Source organism: Sphaeramia orbicularis, chromosome 14 (assembly GCF_902148855.1).
Source record: "Sphaeramia orbicularis chromosome 14, fSphaOr1.1, whole genome shotgun sequence".
NCBI lineage: Eukaryota > Metazoa > Chordata > Actinopteri > Kurtiformes > Apogonidae > Sphaeramia > Sphaeramia orbicularis.
The window spans coordinates 11,518,543-11,537,197 of record NC_043970.1 but is presented as its reverse complement, the minus strand read 5'-3'; the positions used below and the strand labels follow the sequence as shown (position 1 = coordinate 11,537,197).

Here is an 18,655-nt window from a genome sequence, read left to right as displayed (position 1 = left end):
GTAGAAATCCATTCCAGTATGTTTTTGAGCGTCGTTATGTCACCGAATGAGTTAAATTCCTCAGTGATAGCATTCCGACAGGACTTTGGTCTCCTGTGATTGATTTATGAGCCAAAAGCGGTTATGCCTAACCTGTATGTAACACACATGAGAGCAAAACAAAAGTTATATTTTTGCACTGCAAGCAAATGTGTAATCACCCCAGAGGTGTGAAGAGAGAAACATATAAAAACTGAACTTGGCCTCTGAGTTTATCACATGTACATCAGACACAGACGCAGCAACACTGCACATCATCTGTCTGGTTAAAGCTTCTGTTTCTTCTAATACCTGAATTTACTGTGCAATGGGAGACTTCATGATTAGAGACTATGACACCATCACATCTTTCCTTGGATCGTGGGGACCTTTCCAGAGAAGGATTTTTTTGGCCCTAGCCTTCAGCATAATCCCAAATGGGCTTCTTGGTGTTTACATAGTATTTGTAGGTGATACCCCACCTCATGAGTGTACAATCCCAGAAAACTATAGCATCAGTGAGATGTGGAGGAATGTGACGATCCCATTGGAAACTGTTGACGGCATCACAAAGCGTAGCTCGTGCTCAAGGCTTAACCTGGAGCTTGTCAGGGAGTATTCTCAAAGTAATCTAATCCCAGATGTAGATGTGAATGTGAGTCAGATTCCTTTGGAGCGTTGTCTGGACGGATGGACGTACAGCAAAGAAATCTACCAGTCCACCATTGTCACAGAGGTGAGTAAAATCACTGACTCACTTTAACTGGAAGCTGTTCTTAAGATTTCCTTTACAAAAAGTATAATAGCCAATTCATACATTTACCTAATCTATTATTATTATTATTATTATTATTATTATTATTATTATTATTATTATTATTATTATTATTATTATTATTATTATACCAAAAACAGTAATAACATTCATGTGTCAATTAAACTATGTTAACTATTGAACTGTGAAAGACAGTAGTATGCCTTCCAGATGGAAATACTGGATTCACAAAGCAGGGTCAAAGAAATGTTTATTCATGCTTGCACACACTACCTCCTCTTCTGGGTTATAAAATAAGCATTAGTCATTTTTCAGTAATTCTTATGACACCTTCAATGAAAAGTAGAAAACTGAACACACTAGTTCTTAGCAACATTACTTGTGTTGTCATTAGAATTTCCTCTGTAATCTGATTCTAAATATTGATAAGATTTGGTAATACATTTACATGACCTGGGTCAATACTAATTCTACTTACAGACTCATAGTGCCATTTATATGACTGCTGCTTATTCTTATAACTTATCGAGCTACAGTTATATCTCATCATGTTAAAGACGTGTGTGTTTTGCAGTGGGACTTGGTCTGTGACGATGCATACAAAATTCCACTGACCAGCTCCATCCATTATGCTGGTGTGTTGGTGGGAGCATTTATCTCAGGCCAGATGTCTGACAGGTCTGTATGGATTACATTTTATCGACTGAATGTAAGTAAACATACTCAATAAGCTAACCCAACAATAAATTGAATTTTATACCCAGGTTTGGAAGGAGGCCGGCACTTTTTCTCATGATGCTTCTTCAGACTGTGTCAGTCACAGCGCACATCTTTTCCCCAAATTGGGAGATCTTCACCCTCATTTTCTTCTTTGTTGGTGGTGGGGGATTCTCCAACTATACTATTGCATTTGTGTTAGGTATGTTTTTTCTTCTAAAATGTAAATTTTTGATAGTGTGGAATGTGATTGTTACATCTTAGGCCACATGTAATTTCCAGGGCAGTGTGCTCCTTCAGATCTCAGAAGCGACCTAATAGAAGAATATAGATCTGAGCTCAAAAGAACTGACTCATAAAACTGGACTGCAGATGTAAATTAGCCAAAGGCTAACTCTGGTACGATGCATCGAATGGCAACATTTATCTTTATAACTGTGAATGGTCCCTAATGAATAAAGTAAAAAAAAACAAAAAAACAAACAAAAACAGCTGGAGCAAATTCAGAGATTACTCTATATTTCCAGATCTGAACCTCACCAAAAATCTCTGAAATTTGTTCAAGAAGAGAATAGATGGTCATAAGAAAATCACTCCTTCTTACTTGAGTGACACACATTTTTGCGCCAGGACTCACAAAGAAAAGATTCACCACTTTTTAACTTTTACCCATTTTCTGCTTCACATTACTGCTCAGTCTATTTCATATGCATGCACAGGAATACACATATGCACAATACTGACTGAAGGCAAGGCCAGGGGCATGCTGACAGGCTGATAAAGTTATCAGGGGGAAGGTGGGACCATAGATTCAGAAAGAAGATAGGACATGTGAGATGGTACTATAGTGCTGCTATCGTCAGAATGATCTTTCAGTGTATGACCACATTGAAATGCACTTGGGAATCGAAATTAGTTACTTCTGAGTTTTGTAAATTAATTTTGAATAAACCACACCGATGACAAATGCATTTAGGTTGACAGAGATATTTGTGTCTGTACATAAATCTTCATTTAAGCTCTGTCAAAACTGTTGATAGTCTCTCAAATGTCCTTTTAATGAAGAGTCTGACACCTGCGAAGTTTGTTCATGAAGGACTCAGTGTGTAGTTGTTCTCTCCTGAGATGGTGGCAACTTAAACTCCAAGTTAGGATCTCCAAACTCCTGTAGGAGGGGAATTGGGACAAAAATCAAAAAAGAATCCCACAACGCTGATTTGAAAACAATATTCGTGGGCGATTTTGTCCATTGGCTGTAGGGTTAGAAACTCAAGGACTTTGTCTCAGCAGTTTGCACATTTTCAACCTTAGTGTCAAAAACACCATATTCGGAGATTTTGATTCTTACACAGAAAAGTGAAGTTGAATAAATGTGTAATGTTCCTGCTGGGTAAGTGGCTTATGTTTCAGGTTTGCTATGATTATTATTCAGATTTTTCTTTCAATGTACTCATACAGGTACAGAAATTTTAAGCCCAAAAGCCAGGGTGGTGTTCTGTTCCCTTGGAGTTTTCATGTCCTCAGCTATCGGGAACATGGTATTGCCTGGAATTGCCTACTTCATTCGAGACTGGAAAATGTTACTGATTCCCATGGCTGCCTCCAGTTTGATCTACGTCCCTTTGTGGTGGTAAGAATATTTATATGACAGATTTTAATATCTTTAATATCTCATAATTTAATATCTCATTTCTGGCAAAAAGGCCATACCAGAAAAAAGGTTAAAGTTCATTTTACCGTTCCACATAAATGAAATACAATAAGTATAAGCACAAATGATGTCCTATCCCCTTGTTTGGAAATGGGACATAACTTAGATACTTCATACATACTGCTGACTTATTAAGACCCAGTAATTCTGTTTCAACTTTTATGAGTAATGAACCCACTGAGCATGTACCTGTTCTCCATCACCTGCTTGTACTGTTGTTCAGTGTAGTTCTTTACATGTACTATCAGTCAGAGGCAGCCAAATGTCAAAGCTAAGTCACTACACAGATGACTCGTACTGATCCTATGTCTTGGAGTTCTTTTAGAAGGTAGTTCAAGGCGCTGAAATCAGTTCCTGAAATAGTACCATCTCAAACTTCAACCAAACTTCAGAGACAGTGTACTTGTTTTTATCCTAACCTTTACACGGAACATAATTCATTTGAACAACTGTTTGGGTGATTGAAGCATCCCATAACTGAGCTGGAGCTTCAGAGAGATTATTTCCATCTTCTCCAAACTAATGATTAAAGGGTACCTGTAGTGAATTTGCATTGCTAGCTATTTCAAAAGATCACATAATACCAGCAGTTCCATCCATTAACTTATATTACAACCTCTTGTCATGTTTGTGTGAGTACTAAGTCACTGCTCCGCCAATTATGCATGTTGCTTCCTTCACGGTCTGTTCCAGTACCGGTAGTGACGCAGTAACATTGTATTGTCCGATTACCTGAGCTGTGATGGGCTGGTCACTGACCCGGTGCAGAAGACACCAGTCTAAGATGACACATTATCGGCCAGTGCTGGGTCGTATCTCTAGGACAATGGCGGAGCGCAAAGCTTACGGCTGCACAAACAACAAACGGGAACATGTGCTTTCCACTCAATCTGGCTCACTGACAGCTGCTTGTTTACTTGCACTCAATCACCCAGAAACAATGACGGTACATCACTTCTGGCCGGCAATAGCTGCTCCCCATAGGTTACCTTCCCCACCTTTAATTCATGTAATAAAAAGGTCCCGTGTGGTGCATTTATGGCCATTTTTTACTGAATTTGTGCCTCTCTTGTTTATAAGTAACACACAAAGCACAACTAATGTCATAAGCATGACCAGTACAGGTACATTTTAAGTGTCAACTTTACTCTTTTTTACATGTTTGATTTCATTAGTCTCTCCTCTTCTTGCCAGCATTAGCGTCATAGAAAGGGGAAGTCTCTTCTATTCTTGTAGTCCCAGATGTATAATAGTCAACAGTAAAGCAAAAGTTGATTTTTCTCCCTTAATCTCAGTTGTATTATACCTATTACTCATATGATGCTTTTCAAATTAAAAGATTGTTTTCTAATAAAATTGCAGTTTGCGACACTCACCAACACCAAAAAGACCCTCAATCAAACACATTTCACCTTGTTCTCATTAAATTTTGTGGAAAGAGAAAATCAGGAATTCATTTTTTATTGTTCCAACAGTTTTATGATAAACGTCATTTATGTAAACAATGACATGATTCAGACGGGATCAAAGCATTTTTGTCTCAGATCTCATGTCTGTTTAGTGACAAGAGTTAGGGTTGTCACCTTTCTATTGCTGTGTCTTATCTTATTTTTGCTTCTGTCTTTCCAGGTTAGTCCCAGAGTCTCCTCGATGGCTCTTTTCTCAGGGAAGGGTATCGGAGGCAGAGGCCATACTGAGAGATGCTGCCAAGATGAATAAAGCTGAGGTTCCACAGGCTATTTTTACAAAGGATGAGGTATGCACATAACACCAGCAAGTTTCAAACTTTTTTTTTTAACAATAATTACTCAGACAACCTTTTAAGGGATTGTACTGACAGCACTTCTCCAAACCACACCAGCAGGGGGAAGTAAAGTACCAGAACATACTTAACCCTTTATAGGGCACTCAAAAATCCTCTGAAATTCAACATTTCAACCTTAGTGTGTTAATGGAAGACATAACAAAACTTTTTATTTTACTTTTGTGAAATTTTTCAAAATTTGTTATTGTTATGGAGAAAATCACGGTCAATGAAGTTACAATCCTTGGTTACTTACCACTACGTGGCAAAAAAAAAACAAAACAAAAAAAAAACATAAGAGAAGTAAATATAAAGAATACAAGAAAAATATTTGTATTTTACAACATTATAAAAAGTCAGTTTTATTTATAAAGCACTTTAGAAACAACACAGTTAGCCAAAGTGCTGTGTACTTTTTTTTGTATTATTATTATTGTTAACTTTCATACGTTGGGAAAGAAAATAATAGATTAGCCACAAACTCAATATAGACAAGATTAACCTCAGTAGCTGAAAAATCTGCTGGAAAAAGCTTCTCTTCTTCACTCTTTCCCTCAGTGCTCTGTTTGTGTGGAGGCTCACACAGCACTCAGCAGTGATCCCCCACTCACCTTCCCCCCAGATAAACATCCAATCACTGTTAGTATGTAAATGACCCGGTATCAGTAGGCAGGGAAGAGCAAGATGAGCTTCACAACAGCCGGAGACTTCGAGGAAGCAGCAGATCTCTGTCATCAAAATCATAGCAACTCATGAAATATTTAACAACAGCTAAAAAATACATCTATATGTGTACCGTCAACTGGGGAACAGTCTATTCTTCTGTCAGTTTTAGTCACTTAGAGATGTGTTTCGTTTTCGATCCCATAAGCACCACTGTCCCCCTGTCTGCAACACAGAGCCAAAGTCCTTTAAATATCCCTAAAATATCTCTCTGACTGGAGGACTTGTGTCTAAGTGTTGTTCACACAAAGAATGATTTTCCCAAGGCAACATTTTGACAAATGAAAGGCTGTACTGATAGTTACTCTCCTGCAGGAGTACAAGGAAGCCTTTCCTGAGTTGCATAAACTATATGTAACAGCCCTGGTAACTGGTGTGTCTTCAGCAACGTGTGAGAGTTCCTTCTCCACTTTGTCACGGATCCTCACCCCCTATCGCCACATTATATTACATAACAAAAAGAGGAATTTGCTGATCTTGGCCAATGAGAAGTTCCTAACAAATAGTTTGGATATGGATGAATTTGGGAGGGTTTTTACAAAGGGAAACAGGAGAAAAGGAGAGTGGAGCTGTTCAGTTAGATTTCAGTTGTTTGCAAATCAAACAAGCTTAAAACAAGACAAAAAGACACACAAAAAAGAAAAAAGTTGAAGTATTCAGTTCTAAATCTGTTGTGTTCCACAAATTAGACATGGTGGATTGTTTTTTATTACTATGTAAATTCTTTGTTTTGTAAATATTGGCTATACTGAGTGAGAGGGCCTATTTTAGTCTTTATTAGCAAAATTATTTGAGAATTATGCCATCCATTTCAGACAAATTCTATGTTGTTTGTTGTTAAGATCTGGGTGGATATTATTATTATTATTATTATTATTATTATTGTTATTATTATTACATTTTTCAGTTTTATTTTTCAAGACTTGAAATAATTTGTCTTTTTTTGTAACTTGGCCTACCCTTTCTAGATTTCTCTTCTGCTTTTAATAAGATGGAACCACATATTTTAATTGAATGTCTGGCATCTTATTTTAACCTCTCAGAGCAGATTTTATTGCTGCTTTTAGATTTTTTACCTGACAGAGTTCAGCAGGTTTTAGTGAATGGCCAAATGTCTGACTGTGTCACGTCCAGCACTGGTTCACCCCAGGGCTGTGCTCTCTGGCCCCTGCTGTACATTATGTATATGGACACCTGCAGAGCCAGCCAGGAAGGCAGTCATCTGGTCAAGTTTTCAGATGACACTGTTCTGTTGTCTCCTCTACAGGGCTCTGAATCAGGGCATGGCAGAGCCCAGTCTGATTTTGTCACATGGTGTGGAGACAACTATCTAGATCTCAATGTGACAAAAACAAAAGAAATGATAATTGACTTCAGAAAAAAACCTTCAAAACATGAAGTCAGTATCATCAACAGAGAAATGGTCAAAATTGTAGATACGTACAGATACTTGGGCACAATATTTGACCCCGACCTCAAGCTTGACATAAAAAAGGAGGCTATTCTAAAAAAGGTCACCAACGTATCTACCTGCTGTGGAAATTGAACTCTTTAATGTATCTAAACCCATTTTATGTGTCTTTTATCATTCCTTTATCAAGAGTTTTTTAATTTTTTCCTTTATTTCTTGGTTTCATGGGTTGTCAGTGAAAACCAAAAACAGCTTGTCTGGCACTGTTAAAGTTTGTGCTCGGGTCCTGGGTGTGCAGACCACTGACTGTGGAGTCAGGCAAGTGCTTCAGAAAGTAAAGCGCATTGTTGCTCACTCTGACCATGTGCTCAAAAACAGGTAGGAGTTGATGCCCTCTGGGAGGCGCTGCCTCGCTCCTAGCAGGAAAACCAACAGTTACGCCAATTCTTTCATTCCTTCTGCCATCAGGCTTTTAAATGCCAGTGACAGTGGGTCATGTGTAGTGTAGGGTACACATGTGTTGTTTTTAGGTTTTAAATGTATTTGATCTATTTATTGCTACTGTTGCACTTTGTCACTGTTGCACCTCATGGCTGGACCCTTCAGCTGCCCTGTCCATTGACAGATCTGAGTGTATTGTGCTGTGGAATGTGTGTCTAATGTCCTGTCCTGTTGCGACTCATGTCTGCTGACTGAATCGCCCCTAGGGGATAAATAAAGTTATCTGAATCTAGTTTGTTAATAGTGGCAGTTGTGAGAGGTGTTATTGAGGAGTTTGAATATATTTGATATAGGCCATCCAATGAAGGTGAATGTCATGTTTTTAGTAGTTATCTGATGAGGAATGTTTTATTTTATGTTTTGTTGTTTTATTTTTCCATTTTCCCTCTAAGGGATTGCCACCTAATTATGGTTAGGGAGTTTGCATGCCTCAGTTATGCTAACAGCTACATCAGCAGAAGCTTAGCCTTCAGATGTTGGACAGGTATAAGGGTAGAGGCCTGACAAAGTGCAATGTACTAGCCCAAAAGCTGTGTCCAGTGTACAAAACAACAATAATGCTTCTAGCTATTATCACTTTGTCACTTTCCAAAGAAAGTGACCATATTTTTTTTTTCTTTTATTTATTTATTTATTTAAACAAAAAATGTTCTTTTCTTCCTCCAGATTGAAGATGTGTTGGCCACAAAAGACAAAAAATACAGCATTTTGGATATCATGAGCAACCTCAACATGTTTTTCCTTACATTAATTTGTTCTCTTCTGTGGTAAGTCCAGCACTATGGGGCCATTATTGTAGCAATATTATTTGCAAATGCGTGTGGAGAGTTGAGTGTCCGCATCTCAATCTGTCTGTGCGCAGTCGGATTTGCAAATGTGTAAATGAATCTGTAAATGCGCGATGAGATTTGTGTGTCTGCACAACAATCTGCAAATGTGTAAAACAACTTGTGTGTGTGTAATCAGATTTGAAAAGTCAAAGTATTTTCACTACAAGACCCAGAATTACAGACAAATCATTGGTTACAAATCAAGCGGCTTCTCGATTGGCTCTCTTTACACACGTGAATTTTGCTACACTTCTGCCGTGACAGATCCACAAATGCGCAGCGGGATTTGTCTGTAAAACCAGGGTTTGCGTGCCTGGGCTCAGCTGCCCTGGGCTCAGGCTCACAGGCTCCTTCATTCCGGCTGCGTTCGGCTTTGCTCGTTCTTGTACCTGACGTGAGTTTACATGAGTTGTGCTTGCAAGGTTCACCAACTGCCACTAAAAATCGAAGAAGAAGAAGAAGATTAATCTTCTTCTTCACAAGGTGGATTCCATGACCCTTTTAAAATGAACAGTGAAAAACATCTTTCACTGTTCATTTTAAAATGAACAGTGAAAATGAACATGAACATTTTAAAATGAACAGTGAAAAACATCTTTCACTGTTCATTTTAAACCCTGGTTTTACAGACAAATCCCGCTGCGCATTTGAGGATCTGTCACGGCAGAAGTGTAGCAAAATTCACGTGTGTAAAGAGAGCCAATCGAGAAGCCGCTTGACTTGTAACCAATGATTTGTCTGTAATTCTGGGTCTTGTAGTGAAAATACTTTGACTTTTCAAATCTGATTACACACACACAAGTTGTTTTACACATTTGCAGATTGTTGTGCAGACACACAAATCTCATCGCGCATTTACAGATTCATTTACACATTTGCAAATCCGACTGCGCACAGACAGATTGAGATGCGGACACTCAACTCTCCACACGCATTTGCAAATAATATTGCTACAATAATGGCCCCATACAGCACTTTTTATTCACCATATAACCTCAAAGCACACAACTATATTTTTGCGCACTTTTTATGTACGTTTCTTTAATTATCAAATTGATTATATATTGTCTACTACATATTGTGCAAACTGCTTTCTAATTGTGTGTGTTCATAGAGTGTTTTGATACATGTAATTGGTGTGTGTGTGTGTGTGTGTGTGTGTGTGTGTGTGTGTGTGTGTGTGTATGTGTGTGTGTAGGTGTGCGTGTGTGTGTGTGTGTGTGTTATAGTTTTTGTTGTTTTGTTGTTCAGCTATATTTTTTCTGGTTTATATATATAAAGCCAATAAAGCCAATAAAGTATTGTGATTCTGATTTTGTTTTTACACCCAAATACAAATGATAAAACTAACAATAGAACAAAGACAGCGTTAGGGTTGTAACAGAAGAACTGTGATGCCATATGAATGTTCATTTGTTTGTTTCTGTGTTTAACATGTGACTGAAAAACAATGAAAACTCTATCAGTTTAAACTTCTAACGCAATCCCTAAAATACATCACTGATGACCTTCAAGCTGAGTTTACATGTAAAATATATTTGACCAATTTACTTTTTACACATACTAAGATTTAAATTAATAATAACTGAACAGAACTGGACAGTTATTAATACAAGTAAAGTAGTTTCATGTTTTATTTGAGTTTGTTGTTGTTGTTTCTCTTCAGGGCCATCATTACCATGAGCTACTTCGCGTTACTTCTAAACACTTCAAACCTACATGGCAGCCCGTACATGAACTGCTTCCTGTCTGCTGTGACAGAGGTCCCAGCTTATATAATTGCCCTGGTACTGCTGAAGTTCTGCTCCAGACACATCTGCCAGTCATCGACACTCTTCCTTGGTGGTGTTATGATCCTCTGTGTTCACCTTATTCCAATAGGTAAAGACTGATGGGGTATTAAATGTATATGTGTGAATGTAACTAAGCTGAGTTATTTCAATGTTGTTAAAATGTCCTTTTCCTTAGATTTACCAGCTGTGGGGGTGTTCCTTGAGATGTTGGGGAAGTTTGGCATCACATCTGCATTTTGTGTGGTGTATGCCGTCTCATCAGAACACTTCCCCACCGTTATCAGAAACACAGCGATGGGATGTTGTTCAATGGCGGCTCGTGTCGGGTCAATCGTCTCCCCCTTTATCATTTACCTGGGTACGCACTTTTCATTTACATTTTCATTTTCCATCCTGCTGCATAAATGTACACAGTATATAGTATATAGTTACAGTTTACAGTATATAGTTTATGACAGTATATTCTCTACATATTAGAGCTAATGTAATGGATCTGAGTATTTTCATTCTTGACTCAAATTTTGATTCTTTTGCATTTATTGATTTTATCATATACAACCCCAGTTCCAAACACTGTGTAAACTGTATTAAACATTTGAATGCAACATTTTGTAAATATTATTCAGTTTTATTCATAGTAGAATATAGAAAACGTATCAAATGTGTGACCTGAAAAAATGTAGAATTTATCCCACAGAAACCCAGTGCTACTTTTGTGGCAGTTTCCAAATGAATTTATCTCTGTATTTAACCTTTGTAGGTGATTTATCATCTTTTATTATAATATTATGCCCTTCGTTTTCATGTTTTCAGTATAAACCATGTATTTTCCTGTATTTAATTTACTGATCATATAGATGTTCATGAAAACTCAAAGGAAATTCAAAGGTTATTATATCAAAACTGAGATAAAACTGAAGAAAAAGTGACTTTTTCAGTAAAATCTTAGACTCAAACTTAGCTTTATTGTCATTTAATCACTGGTACATGACAGAACGAAATATAGTTACCCAGGTCTTGGTTTGTAGCACAGAAGATAAAAGGATAAAATATAAAATAAAATATATAAAAGTTAAATAGGGTAGAATAAAAACTACTATAAAAAATATGCAACAGAAATAAAAAATAATAAAATAACTCTTAATATATACAAAATTTCACAGTATGCAGCAACAGTACAGTTAAAGTGATGGTGCATGTAGCGGCAGCATGAGCAGCAATGAAATAAAGTCGATTTATGACTTTAGCAGCATCATGATTCTGTTAAGGTGCATGGTGGACAGTCTATGGGGGCAGTGTCTGGGGGGTGGAGCAGTTCAGCAGTCGGACTGCATCACAATAGAATCTGTTTTTCAGTCTGGATGTTTTTGCCCAGATGCAGCACCGCCTCCTGCCAGAAGGCAGGGGGGAGAACAGTAAATGTGGAGGGTGGGTGGGGTCATGGAGGATGCAGGTGGCTCTCCCCCTGCATCTGGTGGTGTAGATGTCCCTAATGGGTCTTAAGTGGCACCTGATGGTCCTCTGTGCAGACTTTACCACCCTCTGCAGAGCCTCCCTCTCTGCCAGTACAGCTACTGTACCACACAGTGAGGTAGAAGGTCACCACGCTCTCCTCCACACACCTGTAGAAGGTCCTGAGGAGGTTGGCATCCAGTCCGGCCCTCTTCAGCCTCCTCAGGAAGTACAGGTACTGGTGGGCCTTCTATACCACAGCTGTGGTGTTGGTGCGCCAGGTCAGGGTGTTGGGCAGGTGTATCCTGAGATACCTGGGGACTATTTCTGCCACTGCTCCATCAATGTGGAGAGGAGGCAGGGTGGTACCAGACCTGTGGAAATCTACAGCCATCTCCTTGGTCTTCTCAATGTTCAGGTTGAGGTTGTTTATTTATATAGCACATTTACAACAACACGAAGTGCCTAAAGTGCTTTACAAGGGTTCAAGGTTCGAGGTGACTTTATTTGTACCCATGGATAGATTTGTTTTGCAGCGAGCTTTCGCTCACTGCCGGTCACTGCGTACAGGTAAAAATAAAAGACCTAATAAAACTAATAAAAATGTATAGATATAGAAGATAAAATAAACTAAAATGACTAAAACAGATACCCATTAAAAGCATAAATAGTACCTAAAAACACAACCAGAAGATAAAACAAATAAAAGTCACACACTTGTATGAAAGCCAGTGCAAATAGCTTGTCTCCATACCACCATATCAGGTCCTCCACTTCAAGCCTATATGCCGACTCATCTCCTTGGCTGATGAGTCCAGCCATCTGCAAACTTCACCACCAGGTTATTTTTGTGGTGAGCTCTGCAGTCATGAGTCATCAGTGTGTACAGCAGTGGACTGAGCACGCAGCCCTGGGAGGAGCCAGTGTTCAGGATGATGGTGGAGGATCTATAGTTGTTGACCCTGACACTCTGTGGCCAGCAGGTCAGGAAGTCCAGGACCCAGTTGCACATGGATGAAGAAGCCAGTGTTGCTAGTTTGAACACCAGTTTCTGCAGGATCGTGATGTTGAATGCAGAACTGAAGTCCAGAAACAGCAGCCTCACATAGGAGTCCTGATTCTCCAAGTGACAAAGGGCCTAGTGGGTCACAGTAGAGATGGTGTCACCTGTGGACCGGTTCCACCAGTAAGAGTCCTCAGCCACGTCGATGGTCTGCCTCTGGTACCTCATCACCAGCCTCTCGAAGCACTTCATGGTAACAGGGGTGAGTGCAGGGGTGGTAATCATTGAGGAAGGATGCTGCAGAGGTCTGTGGCACAGGGATGATAGTGGATGACAAGAGGCATGATGGGACAGTGAGATGTTGGATATGTCTGTCAGGACCTCAGACAGCTGGTGTGCACAGTCCTTCAGAACTCTGCCTGGAATCCCATCAGGGCCCGAAGCCTTCTAGGGTTGGCCCTCTGCAGTGTCCTCATCACCTCTGCTTTTGTGATGTTGACGACTGGGGGCTCATCAGGGGAGGGGCGGTGGTGTTGGATGGTTCAAAGCGGACATAGAAGGTGTTCAGGATGTTGGAGAGCATTGGGTATGCAAGGCACTGTGCATCACTCTTCTTGTAGTCCATGATGCACCTGATGCCCTTACACATGCTCTGTGGGTCATTTGAGGTCAAAAGGCCCCTGGATCTAAAGAGCATATGTGGACTTGGATCTCTTTATGTTCACTGACACGTTCCTTCTAGCTTCTCTGGGTGCTGCTGCATCGTCATCTCTAAATGCTGTATCCTGGGTTTTTAGCAGGGAGTGCATCTCTGCCTTTAGCCTAGGTTTCTGGTTGGGTCAGATGGTTTTGGTCTTGGAGGTGGTCACATCCTCCAAGCATTTCTTTATGTGAAAGTTGATGTGTATTCCTCTAAGTCCACACTACTCCCAGATGATGCAGCATCCCTGAATACCTGACAGTCTGTGGTCTCAAAACAGTCCTGGAGTATGGACACAGCACCCTCAAACCACCCTCAGTCTTTGTTACACTGTTCCTGCTTTTAGACACTGGACAGTAAGCAGGAGCTAACAGGACTGAGAAGTGGTCTGAGCGGGGGGACCGCTAGCAATTGTGGACCCCATGAAAGGTATACGTTGTGGACCCTTCAAAAATTCAATATCTTGTCGATCTGTTGGAGGTGGGTGTATGTGGGGGTGCAATCCATAACTAACATAACTTACACTGACACGAAACAGAACTGAAACTCAACATGCTTTCAATGTCCAACTCCCGACTCCTATGCCTCTATTATACAGTGGACCTTACACAACATTTTCACAACTTCTAACCTGTATTCACTGGACCCCCTCCATTGCTCTATGGGCCCCCATCAAATGCTGGGCCCCATGAATGTGTCATGCCCCCCCCCCGCTTAATGGCACCCCGGGGTCTGAGGCACCGAGATAGGGGCAGGGCACGACTCTGTATGCTCCTTGTCTGTTGATATACACGTTGTCCAGAGTGTTTATAATATGCTGGTGGAACACGGGTACAGTGTCCTGCAGGTTCACGTGGTCCCCTGCCACCACATACAATGCTTCAGGGTGTTTAATTTGAAGTAAGCCGATGCTATCATGCAGCTCTCTCAGAGTGTTATTTGCGGTAGCTTGTGGGGGGAATGTAAACAGCCAAAGTAAACACTGCTTTGAATTCTCAGGGCAGATAGTGAGGGTGGCATTTCACTATTAAGTGTTCCACAGCCTTAGAACAGTGTCTGTCCACCGCCAAACAGTTCATGCATCAGCCTTTGTTAATGTAGATGCATAGTCCTCCCCCTCTGGTTGGACTGAACAAAAAAGTAAATGGCTGTCGAGCTCAAAGACGGAGTGCAGCATGTTGTTCTTGAGTCTTTGTCAGGACAAAGATGCTGGAGCTCTGCATCTCTCTCTGGCTCAGCCTCAGCCATAGCAGGTCCATTTTATTATCCAAATCCCGGACATTAGATAAAAAGAGCGATGGAATAGCTGGTCTGCTAGCGTTAGCATTAGCTCGTAGCCTGGTTAGCAGACTGACTCTCTTCCCTCTAACTCTATCATAACAATAAAAACCAAGTGTCTCCATCCACTTTCATCGATCCAAATCCAAGGGTTTTACTGGTGAATCAAGGTTGTAGAACAGTGGTTCCCAACCTTTTATGGCTTGTGACCCCATTTTAACATCACACATTTCTGGCGACCCCAGACATTCTAAAAGGAGGCTTTTTTTTTTTTTTTTTTTTCTTATGCTAAAATTAATCTGTTTTTGATCATGTGATAGTTTGCTATATTATGTTGCAAATAAACATTAATTTTAGATGACATTTAGTCTATATAATGTATATTATTTGGGGCGGAGGCAGAAAAGCCAGGTGTAGATCACTGCATGAAGTGAGAATTTTATTTTCCTTGGTCAGGATATGTACAGTCAGTCCAGCTTGTATTTACAAGGCTGACAATTAATACTGAACAAACAATAACACAAACTATGAATTATGAAAGAGCTGCAGCATCTGAAACTGACCGCAATGAACATTTGAAAGATAAACAGTACCACAGTGCTTCAGTTTCAGCTTCAGAGCTTGTCATGTCTTTTAAGTATTGTGATTGTCACCCTCAACTCAAAATATATATTTTTATTAGTAAGTTTTTAAGTATCATATCAATCAATAAATATCAATTACTAGAAATTTCAGGCGACCCCATTTGAAATCCAGGCAACCCCACATGGGGTCCCGACCCCAAGGTTGAAAAATACTGTTGTAGAAGATGATGATGTTTCAGTTGATGCCATGTCTTGACTGAAAAAATGCCAGTTCAGCACCTGGACTCTTTTATTACAAAGCCATGGTGTTTTAAAAGATCAGTATGTCCTTTAGAATTGTGTAGTTGAAATATGCAAAGCCTTCCCTGAAAAAGACACCATCTGGATGGGAGTCTGTCTTTCTTCTCCAGATTCTTACAATCTTTTAATTATATCATGTACTGTAGATAATGAGATATTGGAAGCCCTTGTCTTTTTTGGAAGATTTAAAAAAAAAAAAATTGTTTCACAATTTGTAGCAGCAGTTTTTTGTTGATTGGTGAACCTGCGCCCGTCTTTACTTCTGACAGACTTTGCCTCTGTAAGATGGTCATGTTATTGATCTGTTGCCAACGACCAAATGTAGCTGCAAAATGTTCCTGGAGCTGTGTCTTTCCATCACAACATATTTTCCAGCTTTATATTTTCTCAGTCACATGATTTTGAATGAAATATGGGTTCATGAGGTTTGCAAGTAATTCACATCCTATATACATTTTACACAACATCCAAATTAAAAAAAAAAAAAAAATTAGTCTTATATATTTCTGTTTGAATCTTTATTATTATTTCTGTCTTTGCAGGTAAATTCTATAAGGCACTTCCCTACATAGTGATGGGAGGTTTTGCCATTGCTGGTGCTGCCATATGTCTCCTACTGCCAGAGACATTTGGAAAACCTTTGCCTCAGGACATGTCACAAATACAGCCGATATGCAGGTCTGTCTACGCATGGAATGTTTGTTTTGTACTGTAGTGCTTTGTAGTGTGCATACAGTATATCATAAAATATTAAATTAAATTAGATACACATAGACTTATACAATAATGTTTCAGAACCAATATAAATGTTAAGCGTATGTCAAGGTGGAGAATGTTTTTGATTTAGAGCATAACTGCTGTGAAACAATCATAACATGTTTTGTTTTTAATTTCACTGTTTTATGACTTTTAGTTCACAAATGTAAAATAATGTAGTGTAGATCATGATTTACTGTGTCATATATCAAGAGCCTTTTTTCTAAATTTCTAACTTTTTTTTTTCTTTATATTCTTGCAGGAGACGAGGAAAAAAAGAAAAAGAAGAGTGTGGAAAGAGCATATCCAATTATCAATACAAAGAAACCAAGTTATAGTTTGTTTGTTTGTATGTATTTAATTACTAGTTCTGTGTATATTTAATTTGGTTTTGTTACTGTATTAGTTTTTGTCTCAAAAACAAAAAATAATTGTTTTATATCTTGCGCATTAGACTTTGTTTGTAAAGCATTTTATTAAATGTGTTTTAATGTGTTTATCATATACTTAAGTTATTGTGAGGCCCTTTGTCAATCAAATAATTATTGTTTGTAAATAAATATAGTTTTGAAAAGTTGGACACCTGTCAGCTTGAGGTGATTGTCCTAAAAACTCTGTTTGTGTCCATATTTTAGTTTCTTCATGATGTCTTCAGATGCAGTTTCATCATATACACTTTATTTAAGCCATACCACAGTTAAAAATAATGATCTATCCAGTGGTGGCTCATCAATAGAGGGCACTAGGATGCCGTCCCACTTGTCTCACATGAAGAAGATGATGATAGGAACCACCTAAAATAATTTTACTGAAACTTTAATATTTAAATAAATGAGCTATGTATGATACAACCTGTGAGTACTGTTTACAATCTGCTCTCAAGTGTAGTTTGAAAATGTTTTTGGTCTTTTAATGAGCAGTCATGTGTTTCCTGTTTGGAGAGAAAAATCTGTGCCCCAGGCTCTCCGTTTACCGAAATAGTATGTCAATATAATAGACTCTCATTATAAATGGTGCATGCACAGTAGACCCCCTTCAATACAAAAGATAGGAGAGCCTGGGGGCGCAAAAAAGTGAAGTTCCTCTTCCAGTAAAACAATATAATGCTGACAAGTTGACATGTCATCATTCAACATTCATTGTAGAGTTGACACATAAAAACAAACACCCTTTCACTTTCACACTGGGGAGCAGTCTTTCATTCATTCTTTCATTCCTTCATTTTCTGAACCACTTAATCCACCAGATGATTGTGGGAGTACCAGAGCCTTTCCTGCAGCTATCGGGCAAAGGTGGGCTACACCCTGGACATGGCACCAAGTCGTCACAGGGCTGAAATATGGAGAGGAACAGCCATTCACACCTATGGGAGATTTAGACTGATTGCATGTCTTTGGATCATGGGAGGAAGCTGGAGTATCCAGAAAGTAACGCTATGGAGGGCAGACACTAAAAGTCGTGATCATTCATGAACATTCGTGACCATCTCGGAGGCAGTGTTTCTGCGTCTATTTTGTTGGCAAAAGCATGTTATCATCTTTAATTCTAGTTGTAGTTTATGGAGGACTGAACCTGCCATCAGGGCCAGTTCCAGACATTTTGGTGCCCTAGGCGAGACATGTATTTGGCGTTAGATTTAAGATTTCCTAGTTTATGTGGGCATGACCCAGAAGAGACTGATGCACCTCACACTCATGCACATGCATGCAGACAATGTGGAACAGGTGGACATACAGGAGATGGTGACAACTTTCATCAATGTGGCCTCAGATCGCAAAAACACATTTGGAGCATCAGCTTAAGGTCCGTGTGCCAGCTACAACAGTAAACCCAGAGTGTGATTTAGGAAAAATGTAAAGCTGGAAAAGTTTATGAAGATAAATGACAGTAGGCAAGTCGTATGTGAAGAGTCTCCTTTGGACCTAATGAAAAAAACATGCATATAAATTGTAAATTGTGGGAAAACACCATTGTTTAGAATGTAATAAAATGTGACCAACATTAACCCTTTCAGCACCACGGACAGCACCGCTCACACTCCTGTCACCTATCGCAGATTCACCTGTCAGTGTCTAATCTGATCACTGTTTTCATCACAAAAAAAACAACCTAGTGTTTCTATTGTCAATCAGCGAAGGACTTTTAATGAGAAGGGAGACAATTCATTTCCCATCCCACATCAAATCACAGTCAGACTGGGCATAAACAGGTCTAGGTCTACTCATGATCACCTCAGTTTGAAGAAACACATGTCCATTCTTTTCCTTGAATATTACTTATCAGTAGTCCATGCTCTTAA

General features: G+C 39.2%; 1 protein-coding gene across 1 annotated transcript; it reads left to right on the top strand.

Moving 5' to 3' along the window:
* The first annotated feature begins 279 nt into the window (after window positions 1–279).
* On the top strand, window positions 280–16,694 carry LOC115433252 (solute carrier family 22 member 4-like). Its single transcript, XM_030154561.1, has 10 exons — window positions 280–754; window positions 1,368–1,471; window positions 1,558–1,712; window positions 2,969–3,140; window positions 4,851–4,977; window positions 8,327–8,427; window positions 10,157–10,371; window positions 10,459–10,641; window positions 16,143–16,278; window positions 16,619–16,694. Exons 1-10 carry the CDS (start codon window positions 347–349, stop codon window positions 16,692–16,694), a joined length of 1,677 nt encoding a protein of 558 aa, XP_030010421.1. The 5' UTR covers window positions 280–346.
* Window positions 16,695–18,655: the final 1,961 nt, after the last annotated feature.

Bases quoted from the DNA above. Each gene is read 5' to 3' on its own strand.
- LOC115433252 (XM_030154561.1), top strand. From the start codon at position 347: ATGGGAGACTTCATGATTAGAGACTATGACACCATCACATCTTTCCTT. The intron at 4,978-8,326 runs GTATGCACATAA...TTCTTCCTCCAG, and splicing joins CTATTTTTACAAAGGATGAG to ATTGAAGATGTGTTGGCCAC. The intron at 8,428-10,156 runs GTAAGTCCAGCA...GTTTCTCTTCAG, and splicing joins TTAATTTGTTCTCTTCTGTG to GGCCATCATTACCATGAGCT.